Raw genomic sequence first — 17174 nt, forward strand, 5'->3', positions numbered from 1 at the left:
GCATAGGACATCTGTTTGTAGCCCATGATCCTCTTGATGAGGTACTTTTGGGGTCTCTCCAGTTGCTGCAGGTGTCGGGTAAGGTACATCCCAAAAGGGGCATTGTATTCAATTATGGGCCTGATGAGTGACGAGTAGAGGGGCACAATGACCTCTCTTGATCTAGATGTGAACCCTTTCGTGATAAGGTGGTCTATATAGAAGGTCTTTCACTTTGGCAACGTGATTATCAAAGGAGAGATTACTATCTACGTTGGTCCCCAAATCTCTAATTACTTCTTCTGTATGTAATGGATTACCACCTATGTGGTAATTTGTGGGCACCTTGTTTTTCCCAAAGGGGATGACTATACACTTTTTAGCATTAAGCTTGAGGTCGTGGCTCTGGCACCAAGCATCCATCTCTGTGAGACCCTTTTGTAGGATGCTTGTGTCAGCTGGAGATTCGATTATGGCCCCCAGTTTGCAGTCATCTGCGAACTTTGTCAGCCATAATCCCCCCGTGTTAGCCTGAACCTCAGAGAAGTATATACCGAACAAGAGAGGTCCCAGAACTGAGCTCTGTGGGATGCCACTTGTAACTGGTTTGGATTCGGACATGGCACCTGTGATTCTGACCATGTGGGTTCTATCTCTGAGCCAGTTTGCAACCCATCTTGTGATATAGGGGTTGATATTTAAGCTGGTAAGCTTATTTATGATGCTCGAGTGGGGTATTGTGTCGAAGGCTTTTGCAAGGTCCAGGTAGGCTGTGTGAACTACCTTGCCTTCATCTATGGCTTTGGATACTGTTTCAAAGAAATCAACTAGGTTTAAGAGGCAAGATCTGCCCTTAACAAAGCCGAATTGGGTAGGGTCCAGTGTCTGGAGGCTCCCAATGTCTTTGTTTATGAGTTCCATGATAATACGCTCCATAGCTTTACAAACCAGACCAGCCAGGCTTATGGGGCGATAGTTTCCGGGGTCCGTTGTGGCACCACCTTTGTGGAGTGGGACCACTGTAGCTGTATGCCATTCTTTGGGTACATATCCTGTAGTAAGGCTAAGTTTGAACAGTGACTTAATGTGAGGGTTCAGTTCTTCTTGGAGCTTGTGTAAGACACAGCCTGGGACACCGTCCGGTCCCACAGATGCTGTATTTTTTGCTTTGGAGTGGGCAGCTTTCACCTGTGCATCTGTGATGTCAGGGAGGTTACATTCAGTTGGGATAGGCATTTGCTCCTTTGGGGGGGAGTTTGCGCTGAATCTGTCTGCCAGGATGTTGGCTATATCTGTAGGTTCGGTATATTTTGTACCGTTATGCAACAATTCAGAGCATATCTGGGAGTTTCCACCCATGTTCCTGACATAACTAAAGAAGGCTTTGTGATTATCTTTAGTGTCTAGGGCAATTTTTCTTTCGAAACTGGCCTTTGATGATTTTATGAGGGATCGAAGTTTCTTGCTAATACTGATCAGAGATGCCTTCCCTTTTTGGGATTTTGCTCTGTCATGTAGTAGCTTCCTCCTTCTGTTGTATAGCTTATTTATGGCTGGGGTCCACCAGACCCATCTCCTGTTTTTGGAGGAGTGAGTCTTGGTTTTATTTGGGATAGCACGATCCATGCATTCCTGCAGGTGCTCATAGAATGCATTTGTAAAGGATTCTGCTGATTGGGCTGTATTATCCTCTGGCCCTGGGGCTTTGAAGGATTCCACCTCAGTCTTGAGAAGTGCAAAGTTGGCTTTTGAGAAATTCTTTACAGTGATTTCCTTGACTGGGGGTGAGGACGGGATATGGATGTCCAGGGAAATTTGTTTATGGTCTGATCTTACCAATGAGGGGTTTACCTCTGGTGTGGAACATAGAGTCCCCATGTTGGTGATGACCAGGTCCAATATGTTGGTCCCTTTTGTGGGAGTGGTGACCAGTTGTTCTGTTGCATTAGAGTTTATAAATTCAAGGAACCATTGGGCGAGGGTGTTTGGGCTTGAGTAGTTTTCCCAGTCAATGTTTGGGTAGTTGAAGTCACCCAATAACATAGTGTTTGGAGAGACCTTCATATTCTCCAGTGTTCTCAGGAATGCCAAGTGGGGTTCCTGTAATAGGGAGGGTGTTCTGTAGCAGGCTACAAACTGAAAGGCAGTTTTTCCCACTGTTAGTTGCACATGGATGGTTTCTGATGCTTCATGCAGTGTCACTAACCTGGAGGTGTAGGTATCTTTGATGAATATAGATACTCCCCCTCCTTTTGTGCTTCGGTCCGAGTTTTGGGGCTGAAACGCATGGTATGAGTTATAACCTGGTAGTGCTGGGCTGCTCTCAGGAGCCTTGAACCAGCTTTCTTTTATTGCACAGACATCGATTGTCTCCATACTGAGGAGATCCTCGAATGTGTGCATCTTGAGATTTAGACTTCTGGCATTGAGTAGCATTACCTTTAGATTTTTTATCCTTGGGTTGTCTATGGAGGTGGGTTTGTCCTTTGAGCCTTGCCTAAAAAAGGCACTATGGGGGTGGCAAGAGCCTTGGCCAGTATGCGAAAGCCTAAGGGTGACAGGTGCAAGCCGTCCCTAGCGAAGCAACGTGGCTTGTCGAGCATGTCATCTCAGGCTGACAGACACTGGGTCCCCTTTGAATGACACCAATACTTTAGGCAATTGTTGATCATTTTGTCTTTATACTGTGGCATCATTCTTGGTGAGGGCAAGATGCTATTCAAGGTCAGGGTCATACCAGCCTGGACTACATGGTCAGAGAGCTCCTCTATGTCTCTTTTCATGTAGTCCAGGGAGGTGCATCTCAGGTCATTCACACCAGCATGGACAATGACGGAGTCATACTTGTACTTGCTTTGGAGTGACCTGAGTGCTTGCATTATGTGGCAGATCCTGGCACCTGACAGGCAGCTTACAGTGACCTTCTCCTTGTTCAGTCTGGTGAGCAGGACGTCAGTGTGCCGGACAATAGAGTCCCCTATAACAAGTGTATTTGGTGTGTTGTTTGGCCTTAAGGGCTGTGACTGTGAGTCACACTGATTTTGTGAGATATGTGATTCGTGGGTATTGTTAAGGGGTGGCTGTTGCTTGGATATCTGCTTAGGAGGTCTTTGCTGTTTAGGCAGATTTTTATTTAGAGCCTCCGAGTATGTTTTTGTGTGTTTATGTGCTGGGTATGCAGATGCATTAGGTATGTGTGAGACTGGATTTGTGGTGGGGGTGGTTACCTTTTCCTCCTGACTGACTGTGCCAGTCTTGGGTTGAGAGAGCTCTGCCTCCAGTTTGGCTGTGTAACTGCATCTCTCACATGTATTAGAGTTTGTTGGAAGGAGGAGAGGGTTGTCTGTGTACATATGGCAATTGTAACATTGCCTCAAAATTCCCAGATTCACCAGCTGGACTGGAAAGTAACCTTGAAACTGACCCTTGGACATACCAGATTAGTATAGGGAACTGTTTTTTTACTGATCAGATTAGGGAAGGGAACTGATTTTTCACTTGATCAGGAAGGACCAATCAGGAGCCTAATACTTATGAGAAGTCAAGGAGGGTGTAGTGCTTTAGTTAGTTAGTGTTTCCTTATAAGAGCTGAGCAAGTGCAGAGCTTTAGAAAGAGAATAGAGTGATTACTTTGAGAGTTTGAACAGTTCTAAGGGAAAAAGTGAAGAGCAGACTTTGTGGAGCCTGGAATAGTTTAAACCTGTTTAGGCGGCACTGCCCGACGCTGCTCAGTGCGCAAAACTGCTCAAAAAGAGAGTTGTAGGATTATAAGAGAGAGAGAGATCAAGGAGTTTAGAATTGACCCAAAATGGCCAATAAACTACAGCTTCTAGGTAGTAACCACTCCTTCAGGGACAGGCAGGCTGTTCAGTGTTAACCACTCCCACTGGTGAACACAGAGACTTCCCTTTAGCCCAAGCAAGCACTGGCCTTCTAGAAACTTCCAAACAGTTCAGAACAGCAAATCTGTAACTGAACTTTCTTAACTTTCAGAAAGTGGGAAAAAAGCAAGATTTTTTTTTTCTTTTTGTTGTAGTTGTAGTTTAAAGGTAGCAGAGATACACAAGCAGCAAAATAATCACAACAGTGCAATAAATTACCCCACACTTGAGTGCTAGGCCAAAATCAGGTAAAATGCAGTTTTTAGAGAAAAAAACGATTTTAAATTAAGTGCAACACAGGAAATGCAGTAAACAGGCTCTAGATGTGTTCCAAGTACTGTTACTGTTACAGATATAAACTTTAGCAAGCCAGAAAATGCTAAAAAGTAGGTGGCAAAGCAGTAAAACTTAACAAAAAATCAGATATAATAGGTATAATAAAATATATAAATTAATTAATAAATGTGCAAAAGTACATAAAGAATACATAGGATTATAGAATTCATACATTAATAATAAAAATAAAAATAACAATGGCAGTCTACACTCTTCCTGCTCTAATTTTCAAAATTCCAGTAATGGAACAGAAATCATTTAAATCTGGTTTGTTAGTGGCACCTGATCTCAACTGCGACAAGGCTTCCTTGTGCTGAAGTATACTTTCATTGTTACCTTCTCTCTCATTAGCAGAAATCTTATTAATAATGAAAAACAAAAACCTCTTAAAACCAGTACATACAACAGAGTGTTTAAATAAACCATCCATTGACCTTTTGTTTTTAATATCATTAACATGTTCCCCTATATGACCTTTTAACCTTCTAATCTTGTTTTTTTCCTATATAAAATGCCTGACAGGATATACATTTAGCTAACTAAACCACTATTTTGGTATTACAATTACATTTCCCAGGACAACTAATAGTAAAGCTGTAGTCACTAGCAGTCATCTAAGGTTTATCATTTATATATTTACAAAATGTATACATATCACACTTTGCCATCATAGACTTAACTGTCTTGATTTACATTCTACATAGTTCTCCAACCACCATTTAATGTTTTTACCTCTACTGTATGTTACCCACGGGGAGCTATCCAATCTCCACTTGAGGTCATGTAAAAATGTCACATTACAAGCCATCTTTAAAGTTCTGTTAATGTGAGAGGCGTCATGATTAAAAAGGCCCTACCAGGGCATGTGTTTTGTTTTCACTAAAAGTAAGGCGTCATGATTAAAAAGGCCCTACCAGGGCATGTGTTTTGTTTTCACTAAAAGTAATACGATTTTCAAAACTCCTAAAAGCACCATCTGGCCTTAAAATGGAGGCAAACATGTTAAGTCTCTCATTTTTTTTATTTTTTTACTAATTCTCATAAAGATGGCAGATAGATATCACCTCTCTTGAAGCATATATATTAATTTGTCCATCTCAACTGTAACAATACTATCAATAGAAATCAACCTGGACAAATGAACCATTTGTCCTTTTACTACACTTTTTTTCTGGAATAGGGGGTGGCAATTATTAAAATGCAAAAATGAATTAGAAAAGGTTTTCTTCCAATAAACAGTAGATATAAATATATTACCCTTGTCATTTTTATATAAACAAACATCCAGATAATCAGTCTGATTGTTGTGCATTCTGTAGGTGAATTTCACACAAGATGTTGTAGAAGATAAATAATCAATAAAAAGGTACTTGCTGTTGTTCACCATTCCAAATAAAATAGCATCCAAAAATCTAAAATTTGAGATGACATTATTAAAAAAAAGAAAATGTAAAAACAAACCTCTTTTCTCATGCCATTAGTACTAGGTTGGCATAAATTGGTGCACACTTAGCACCCATAGCTACACCAGAGGTTTGACAAAAATGTTCAGCTTCAAAATAAGTAAAGTTGTCAATAAGCGCACCTTCCATACAATCTACCAATAGGTTAACTTTGGAATTTTACAGTTTCTCATCACGAACAAATACTTTGTTAAAAATTCTCAAGATATTTGGTGAAGTATTACAGAAAACAGATTGACAAGGTCTATTGCTATTAAAGAAGCAACTCCAAAAGATGCCAAGAATCACGTAATATATGAAGAATAGTAAGCAAAATGTGTTTACAATGATAATCAATAAAAGCCACCGTTGATTTAGTTTTTGACCCCCTTGCCACCACAAGATGTACCTCACCAGGCTATATGAAGAGAGACATGGTCATTCTCTCTGAGTATGTGTGCCAGGCAGGTATGTCCCTGGCCTTCAGCAGCATAATACCCTCACCTAGAATGATGCCACACTATAAACAAAAACATGATTGATTTTAATAACTGGTTCAGTTTTTGGTGTCATTCCAAGGGGATCCAGTTCCTGTCTGCCTGGGAAGCCATGGTTGACAAACCACACTGCTTTGCCAGAGATGGTTTGCACCTGGCACCCCTAGGCTTTTAGCTGGTGGCAAAGGCTCTTGTCTCCCCCATAATGCCTCTTTTAAACAAGGTCTCAAAAACAACATTACTGATGTGAAATTAACCAATCAGAACAAAATGAGGGTCATGCTACTAAATACTAGGAGCTTAAACCAAAAACTGTACTCCCTGGAAGCACTTCTATCACTAAAACATGTACATGTCTGTGCAGTTACAGAAACTAGATTTAAGGCCTCAGAAAGTACCCTGGCCCTGCAAGGCTACAATGCCTTTCACACCTTTAGACTGCAAAAAGAACTTATGAAAACCAAAGGAGGCAGTGTTTCAATCTATATTCACCTAAAGTCTAGTGAAACTGGACAACTCCATAGAGTTACTCAAGGTCCAGGTTACAGTGGGTAAGACCCTACATTCAAGTCCTAGCCAGTTACATATCCCCCTCCATAGGTCATGACACCCACAAAGCCTACTTAACAAAACTGAATACAATCCAAATTTTACAGAACACACTAGTTATGGGGATTTCAATTATCCCACCATAAATTGGGAAACCTACACTAGCCCAAACTTGCTAACACAAAAGTTCATTGACTTTGTGAATTCAAGTGTCCTGCAGCAAATTGACCATACCCTGACAAGAGGAACAGTTGTTCTAGATCTGGTCCTCACCAACATGTCAAACAGGTGCACTGCTTCAACTGTTGGACCCTCATTAGTTAAAACTGACCACAAATCAGTCACATTTGAACTGACACTAGCACCAAAGTTCACAAAGGGCAAAAGGAGATTAAAAAAACTTCACCAAGGCAAACTATAACCTCCTAGGTGAAGGTATAAATGCATTCCAAGCCCCACTGCAAGCTGAACGTGTTAACTATGCCAAAGCTTACACTAAAGCCCTGTATAATCGCTTGCATTAAGTGATTAAATGTTGCGGTACCAGATAGAATCAAAGACAGAGCCCCAAGTAAAATCAAGCTGCCATGGTGGACTTCCAGCATCAACAAACTTTACAATAAATGCAAAAAGTTGCCATCCAAGAAAGCAAAGACAAAGACCCAATAATGGAGATGCTCCCTCCGCAGCCTTAACAGGTAAATAAGACAACTTGTCAAATTGTCCAACAGGTTGTTTGAAAGAAATCTAGCAAGTACTGCCAAGGATAACCATAAGGCCTTTTACAGCTCTGTATGTAACCTAAAGGGTAGGACCCAAGCATATGCAGAACTTGTGGCCAATAGTATCACACACTCTGACCCCACAGAGATAGCAGACCCACTAGTGGATAGGTTTAGTCAAAATTTAACTCGCTTATCCCCTCCTACAGCAAACATTCCCCCAAACTCCCCCACCTTACATATCTGAAAAGCAGGTCCTCAAAGCCCTGTCCATGGCAAATAACATGGCCTCTATAGGACCAGATGACATCCCAGGCTGTCTTCTAAACAGGCTAAAACATGAACTAGCATCACCACTAAGTACCCTTTTCAATCATAGCCTAACCACAGGGTTTGTTCTTGCAGAATGGAGAACAGCTACAGTTATTCTAATAAACAAAGGTGGCCTATCAACAGACCCAGGGAATTACAGACCCATAAGCCTGCCCAACCTCATCTATAAGACCATGGAATGTATCATTATGGACCTCATAAGTAAAGACATAGGTGACCTCCAAACCCTGGATCCTACCCAATTCGGCTTCATGAAGGGCAGGTCCTGCCTGTTAAATCTGGTGGATTTCTTGGAAAGTGTGACCAAGGCCACTGATAAGGGCAAATCTGTGCACACAACATACCTCAACTTGGCAAAGGCTTTCAATACAATCCCACATTCAGGCATTACAATAAACTTAGCAAACTGAATGTTAACATCTTCATTGTAAAATGGGTTGCCAACTGACTCAGAAACCAGACACACCATCAAATTGGATAACTCCAAATCAACCAGCAGACCTGTCACCAGTGGGGTGACACAGGGGTCAGTGCTGGGTCCCCCTACAGTTTGATATATAATTCTCAGAAGTTACAGTCAAAACAAGAGGGTTGTGGCTAACCAGGTTTGCAGATGACTGCAAACTAGGTGCAATCATTGAATCCCCAAATGATGTCAGTATACTCCAGGATGGTCTCACACAGACCAGTGACAAACTGCATGAAAAGAAATGAATCATCATTCCCTTCAGCATAAACAATGCCCCTTCACACTATCAAATCAATAATAACAATACCCTAAGTACTTATGAAATGGTAAGGGACCTGGGATTACAGGCTGACTGCAAGCTTAACTTCAACCACCACGTATCTACCATTATAAGGAAACTTTCCATGTAGCTCACTTGATTATTAAAGGCATCACCTCTAGAGCAAAAAGTTATAACCCCCCCATACCCAGCACTTATCTGGCCCATAATTCAGTAAAATGCCCCATTTGGTATCTACTGAACTAAGCATCTACCACTATTAGAGAAACGTCAGAGGTTTCTAACAAAGAAGATCAAGGCCTCCAACATGTGCCTTACCCAGACTGACAAAAGTCCCTGTCACTATACTCTATATAATATAGACTTCTTAGGAGACACTTATGCCTGGCATACAGAGTAACCAAAGACCCAAATCTAATCCATAAATCAAATGGGTCTAGGGCTATCCATTCCATGGACTTAAATAGGACATGCTGGAGGGATAGATTTATCTCCCAGTGACTGCCATGTCTTTGGAACAGGCTACCAATTCTTGTGAAACAGAGCACATCTATGACACATTGTTCAAGAGGAATGTGGATGAGTGGATGGGGCACTATACCAGGGATAGTGCCCACAACCCTCCTGGACATGAGCAGTCATCATTAAATGCAATCTTGGATATTGACTAGTACCTCTACGGTATTACATTGGGTTGAAATGGCTAAGCTTAAAATGACCTCTGGATCGATAGCCTAGTAATCTTCTATGATCCTATTGTCTGGTATATATGTAAATAAAGTGTGAGGTTATTATCTATAATGACTGTTAGTAATTTAGCATGAGAGATGGTCTCTACCTTTGTGTTGTTTAAAGAGGTGAAAGTGAAGACATCCTTTTCTAGATGATATTTTTAGAAAGAAATTGATTGCAAACCCCAACAGTTTGCTAGAAAACCACCGATTTTATAAGGACCAGAAATGTGATCCAAAACTCAGGGGCGTTCTGTAAACAAGGAGAAGTTGAGACGTATGCAGCCGACCACCAAAGTGCTCTCACAGAGGACATGACCAAACGATAATGTGGGAGCAAAGGCCACAAATCAGGTCACGAACAGATTTTAAATATTGCTGTTATATATTTTAAAGCTGCTAGAATAAAAGGATTTACATTAATATGCAATTTATAAAGGGTATAATGTCTTAAACTCAAATTCTGCCATTTGTTGACTGCAATCCCTAAATGTTTGCTGAAAAAACAAACATTTTATGAGCAGCAGACTAGAAATGTGATCTAAGATGAGGGACATTCTACAAAATAAGCAACAGAAGGTGAGAGGTATGCATATGTCTATTGTTGTAAGAATGTCCCTCCATATTGCTCAGCATATAAACAAAGGGAACATAACTAGATCTGGTGTATATATAACCAAAGAACGTCAAGACCAAAATGCAAAATTATCCATCAACAAAATTTTACAATGCCAAATGTTCACGACACTGAAACACCACTAAGCATGTGCCAATCTAAACCCTTACAAATGTTAAAAAACAATTAAAAATAACCACTAAGCAGACTACTATACACTGGCCCCATGCACCCCCCATACCACCTGAAACTTATATATACAAACTCTGAGATTGCACTACAGTTGGTAAAAGCTAAATGTCCTGATGTGCAATGCTTGCAATAGATAAATTATCATAAAAAAACTTAAAACCAATAATTGACCTGTTCTCATAGCTCTGAGTGAATTTACACTATCATGGCAGTAGGGCTGGTGCCAGCACATGCATAGTAGTATTGCAGTTTTCTGATCTTTCGGCATTATGATGTTTCGCTGATTAGAAAGTTCACTGTTTTGGTCTCAACATTCTGTGGTTCACTGATTTGGCATATGATGATTTTAAGACAATTTATATATATATATATATATATATATATATATATATATATATATATGTGTATGTATGCATGTATAGTCTTCAAAAACAACCTCATGCACGATGTACTGTGGTGCATGGATCGTAGATACAAAACAGCACCAATCTCCAACACCTGGTTTGGGTGAACTAAAGTGATAAGTAATGTCTGTATATGCCAAAACAAAAAGCTTGTAACTGTGTATTAAGCATGATTTACCTGGGTGGCACTAGTGCATTGTTTCATTGGAATATAGGTTTAAGAACAAGCTCATAGGTTCATAGATTAGTACTAAGCTAACTACCCTGTAGAGCCATTTTAAGCCTAGCCAATTATCCCTTGTGAGACTCAAGCCATGCACCTTGTGTTTGTAAGGCAAACACTTTAACCATTAGGCCACCCTCCTAAACCATGTACAAAAGATGAGCTTCCTATTTCTGGAAGTATGCACTGATGACGCCATGAGGCGAAAACTTGTTTTGTTGAGTGTGGTGAAACATGTCTTGTCATTAAAAGAATGAAATGGCACTTTCCTGAGTGTTGTGTTTTTACTTTTAGTAATTTTAGCTTATTGAGCTAAATAATGGTGCTGGGGATTGGTGCTGTTTTGTGTTTTATATATATATATATATATATATATATATATATATATATATATATATATATATACCCGGCTATCACTTCTGTGTCACTGTTAGACAGAGGCACAGTATACTAACACACACACACACACAGACACACACACACACACACACACACACACACACACACACACAGACACACACACACACACACACACACACACACACACACACATATATATATATATATATATATATATATATATATATATCAGCATCTTTTTGTTTTGCTTTCTGTTAGTGTTCCCCTTTGGCTTTCTGTTCAGGTTTGCAGTGCAGTTCTGAGGTCAGTTTTCCTCTTTTTTGTCACAGTTTATTTATTTGATGTATTTTAGTGTGTTAATGAAGATTACTTTGGACTGGTTGTTTTATAGTACAGTTGTGTTTTTATTCAATACAATTTATTTAGTTAGAGAGCAAGACCAGAGTCCCTGATTGGTCCATTCTGCTTAGTCTGCTCTTTATTTTTTCTTTTTTTTTTTTTACTTCTTTCTTCATTATATTTAAAGTTTTGTTTTAGGGGGCAATGCCTGGATTGACTATCATGGACCTCAGGCATTATCGTAATCATGGAGGTTAAGGAAGGGTTTGACTTAATGGTTAAGGTCTTCACCTCATAGACAAAAGGTACAGTGTTTGATTCTGACTTCAGGTTATTGGCTTGGCTTGCAATATTGTGAGATTGCTTGCCTAGTATTTACTTATGAACCTATAAAACTGTAAACCTATTAGCCTATGAACAGGTTAGGGGTAGGCAGAGTAAGTTGACTTCACTTACACACGTGGGTGGACAGCACTGCCATATGTTCCCAGGTGATTGGAGGGAGATGTGATAACCATGATGTCTGGTATCAAGTTGGGAAGAGTCAGTGATCATATCATACAGTGCTTTGGTGAAGCTGTTGTGTCACAAATGTTGGTGATGTTCACTGTGGTGGCCTACAGTATCATGGTTTGATGAGGATCTTGACGAGGATGGTGTAAAACTACTGGAAAATGCATATGAACAGCGACTGGGTTCCTATATCAGGAGCCAACAAAAGTATAGTATTCATGAGCCAAATGATGGCCACAATTAAGCATGGCACCCTGACTGCCCAAAGGGTGTACCAAAGCTGTAGAACTGCAAGACTGAAATTGTGCAACTGTGAAGGTGTCCCAGGTGTGGATCCTAAGGGACATCAATGACCATGAAGTGAGACCAACCATGTCCTGGAGGGTTACCTTCTGTAGCCAGAGCAAACAGTGATGCTTTTTAAGAAACAGTCTGCATTATCTGGGTATGCTTAGTATGTGACCGGGTCACCTTATGTCCAGACCAACCATGCAGTGTTAGCCATCAGTGGTGCAAGTGGCAATGTGCTGTCCCTGTCCCTATGCTCTATGTCACTGTGCATGCAAAGCAAATCATCCTGCAGGCCATAGATATGCTGGATGTCATCACACAAGCCACACAGTGCAGTCAAAATCTCCTACATTCTGTGGGAGGAAGCCATCTCTGCCTAGATTATTGACCTGCATATCTGCTGATTAATGTCAGGTGTTGCCAAGCTCAAGAAAGACCAGTAGTCATGGTGATGCTGCAGAACAATGTTTCTGTCCCTTATATGTTGCACTAACATATAAGCGGTACTGTGGGACATAGATGTCATGCTTGACTTGGACTTCTTTGTAGCCTGTTTGGGGCTCACAGTTACAGAACATCAGTCGAACATCTGTGAGGCTGGAACTTTCAGATGGTCCCTCCACAGAAGCTTCTTATGTCAGAGGATGTGTGTTAGCCCTCCCATGTTAATGCTGCTGATATTGCCTCTGTGCCATCAGACTGCACCATGTGAAAATTGCCATTATTGCCTGCAACTGATGACCTGCTGACATCAGACAAATGATGTCAAATTGTACCTTTGCACTCTATAATGAGTAAACCTGTGAAAGCATAACACTCATGCTCCTAACATCTCTGTAATGTGGCAGGCACTCTGGTAGATGTCCCAGTATATAAATGTCATACAGGCACAAACATAGCTTGTTGTGCAGGATGTTGCAGTTGCAGACAGGAGGTACCTGCAGAACAGGTATGCAGAAGCCTCTTGCTGAATATGTACTGCACCATCTGCAGTTCAGTGTATAATATGGACCTGTAGTGGCTATTATTAACCAGGTGAATCTTTTCCAGACACTTGTGGTATTGCTGACAGCCAAATTCATACATCCAAGCCACACCACAATCCATTACAATCCTTAGACAAGGATATGAAGAACTCTTCCATGTATGTCAGCTGATTCTGTAATTCCTTGGCAATGTCCTATGTCTCTTCTTAGCATATTATATAATACTCGTTGCCTTCACTGCATCTTTTACAGAGATGCAATATGTCCACCACCAACACTGATGTCGTGTATGGCACCCTGCCATACCTGGACCCAGTAGACCTTCTCCCTCTTACCTTTGTTCAGCATGTCACTGCCATATGCATGGACAGCCTTCAGTAATACCTAAGTCTCTTTAGATGTGAACTTTTCCATCTGGTGTCTCTCTCATGGGGCTGTGGCAAAACATGCATATGTGTGGGTTACTCATATCAGTCAGCCAGTGTGTATGCATGGCCTTATGTGGATGTCCATGTGCATATAATTGCACTCCTTCTTCCATCAGTGTACGTTCTCCCCCTTTGAGTTGTATTACAATGATGGAGACTGCTGATTTGATGAATGCCATTATAATGGATAGCATTCATGTGAATAAACTGAAACCCATTTCCAGTCATCATTTTGATTTCTCCCTAGTTAGGAGACTATGAAGTTGATATATATAAGCTGGGGCAACTCGGTTCTCTCCTCACATAGGAGTTGCAGTGGGCTTGCCGCTACACCCAGAAATGCTTGTTTGTTTTTCAACAATTTTTATTTGCTTAAATAGCATTCTCTATAAGAACATTACGGGAATCATGACTCTACTGTAACTCACTCTCTGCACAATGGGCATTATATATTAACAAATTTCAAAAAATAAATAACCTGTCTGGTATGTTTTTCTCTACCTGTATGTTGCCTTGAATGTATCCTCTACAGCCAGGTATGAGACTGTCATGCCAGTGTGATGTGTTTTTGTTCCTATATCCTCCACAGCCAGATATGAGACTGTCATGCCAATGTCATGTGTTTTTGCTCCTATGTACTCAGTTTCCTCAGTGTCGGTGTTGTTGTCAGTCACCACAACTGCAGAATACGGTAAAGGAGAACATTACTGGTGGTTTTGTCTTCCTTTGTTATACTTTAATTGAATTCCATATTCTTTGTATTTAAAGTCCTGATTCCTCAGCTACTAGCATTAAAGAATTCTCATTTAAAGGGTCAGGAATGCTTTATGCACCACTAATGGGGGGAGGGGAGTTGGGCCTGGAGGTCATGCTAATGAAGACATTTAGAGCTGCTGGCACTGAATCACTGCCATAACACAACACACTCCCCACACAGTGACCTGAACTATTATTCCCTTGCTTGGGTTGGCAACATATTGCGCACTGTGCTCATACACTGAACCTGTACTGCTTGTAGTGCCATGTGTCTGGCCTACTGATGTTTTTGGTAGCACACTGTTACAATATGCATCATATGATGTAAAGGCGCAAATACACATACACTGCACTACCATTTTGCTCCTCATAAGAAAATGGGTGAGTAAGGAAGACCTCTTCAGGAGTAGGGAACAGCTGGACCTCTGCCTGGTGACCAAGGGACAGCAATATTTTCTTGTTCATTCTCCAAAGGGACTTTAAGGAGCATCTGTTAGGCCATTATTGCAGCCAATAGTACAATGCTGATGTCTGGAATGAGCTTGCCAGGACAGTGGAATGCTGAAATATGCAGGCATTGTTCAATGTCCAGCAGGGCCGTTCTTACCTGCTTAGAGAGTAGGAGGCATAGCTTATGGAGAGAGAGAAACACAGAATTTTACTGTAAACATTTTGTTCCATTCTGTTAACAGGTATCCTAGTCTATTACTTTATTTACATTGCTGACTGCCATTTAGAAGTAAAATGCTAACATGGAAAGATATCTTAAGAGAAAAATCTGTACTGGCCTGATCTCTGCTACATTGCCCACTCTATCCCTTTTTCATGTGTTCACCCACCTTAGTGTGTTGTCCAACCCTCACCATCATTAGGCATCTACCCATTTTATGTCCATCCCCACTCTCCCTACTCTTTTATCAACGCCTTCCCCATCTGTCTGCGCCTGCATTATATGCATGCTTTTCTACCTTTCCTACCTTCTCTTTTCCCTCAATCCCTCACACAACCATTCCTCATTACTTTCCCCACCTACCCTTCATCTTCCTGTATTTCACATGGAAGTATTTCCAACCAAAGCATATGGCCTTCTTTCCCAGAATGTCATTCTTTGTAGTTAGTCTGTGTGCTTTGGCTTTTGTGGGGCCTTGGTAAGACCAGTGCATATGTAGTGGCCTTTCTTGGCACTTTGATGTGTTGGTCCTCTTTGGGTTGTCTGCCACTGCACATACAGCAGTAATGTGGCACTTTAATGGACACATGGGTGCACATAGCTTTCTGCATTAGCAAGCACATTCGCCCACCTTTCCTGTTATATTGGACAATCCAGTCATGCTCACTTACAGGATCATAAGAGGTTACTAGTGTAACAGCCCTGTTGTGTTTTAACCCTAGCTATTATTGCACCAAGTTTCCCAATTATCAATACCAAGGACTTGAATGACTTTGTTATATGCCTGTGCTTTAGTTGATCCAAAGATTTATTTTCTATAAGGGACACAGGTGACAAGCTTGGGGTGAATTTGCAATTTCCCATCCATTGGTCCAAATTGCTTATGAAGAGTTCTGTCACATGAACGGGGCATCTGCTCCAGACAAGGGTTAATCTCTGAGACAAATACTTGCCCCCCATACATGTTTTGTTTATGTCACAGACAAAGTTTAGATTTTTAGATTAGGTAATTCCAGTGCTGTTTGTTTTGTGAATGTGTAGCAGATCCATCAGGGCTGGAAAATGCCTAGTTTGGGAAGACATTAATTGCCCCTCAATACTCTGTAAGAGGCTGGGTACATAGAGAGGAGTTTAAAGTGGTCCACATAGGACATGTTGTATTCATTTAAAAAGGAACCTCTGCGGCTGCTCCAGCCATTGCAAGTGCCTGGTCAGGTAGATGCCGAAGGGTACATTGTACGTGATTATTGATCTAATGAGGGATTATTGGTGTAAAGAGGGCCACTATACTAGGATAACTCCTCCTCCAAGCCTGCTAATGTGCTTCTGTCTGTAATGTTGCTGCATTGCTTTATCAAGCAGTCCTTGTCTCAAAGCAAGCCCTGATACATAACTGAAGAGCTATGGGCCACATAGCTCTATGGGCTGCTTATGCTTGTCTATGAATCCCAGTCATGTATCTCTGCCATTCTTTGTCTGTCATCACCTTAAATATGTTTAATATCAAAGGCTAGCAATTACCTATTTTTTAATATAGTTTTTCAAAGGTTGATCGTATTTTCTCCTGCTCATCCGACAGTATGTTATGTAAAATGTGTGCTGATCAAATATGGATTCTGCTGGTAGGCGTTTATTAAGCCAAGAATATTTGTTTTGTTTGTTTTATATGCAGGATATCAGGAAAAGCCACAGATACGTATGCTGCCCTCAGGGGTGATTCATACTGGCAGTAAAGTGATGATCGAATGCAGTAACAGCCTCAGTAGATTGAAGGAGTGTTGGTTCTACCAGCACGATGAATGGCGAACACATTATTCTAACTCCTCCACTGAATTAGGGATTCAGTATGTTATTGAGAGTGCTACAACATGGAATGAAGGGTCGTACTCCTGTGAGTGCAACAATGTACATGATCAATCTACACAAAGAAGCAAACCTGGTACCTTAGCCATAAAGCGTAAGTACTCATTGCTACAATTATGCATTCCGCTGAAGCTCCTTTCTTATCAAACATCTTTCATAAGAAGCAATCCAGGCAGTCATTTAACCTGATAAATGTAACATAGTGAAACTTGAAAGGTGGATAAAATAGTAACATTAATAAGCTATAATTAGCAGTGATTTATGAAGAATCTGATATCACCTTGATCAGTGGTTGTGTCAGGAGTAATGCACTA

General features: G+C 40.8%; 1 protein-coding gene across 1 annotated transcript in view; it reads left to right on the top strand.

Moving 5' to 3' along the window:
- Positions 1-17174, top strand: part of LOC122813575 — a 411992-nt gene that overhangs the window by 47108 nt on the left and 347710 nt on the right. Inside the window, exon 2 of the mRNA XM_044085976.1 lies at positions 16670-16954. Coding sequence (XP_043941911.1) covers positions 16670-16954 — 285 coding nt within the window. The remainder of the gene's footprint in view (positions 1-16669; positions 16955-17174) is intronic.

Source organism: Protopterus annectens, chromosome 1.part1 (genome assembly GCF_019279795.1).
Source record: "Protopterus annectens isolate FY-2018-M chromosome 1.part1, PAN1.0, whole genome shotgun sequence".
Lineage (NCBI taxonomy): Eukaryota > Metazoa > Chordata > Ceratodontiformes > Protopteridae > Protopterus > Protopterus annectens.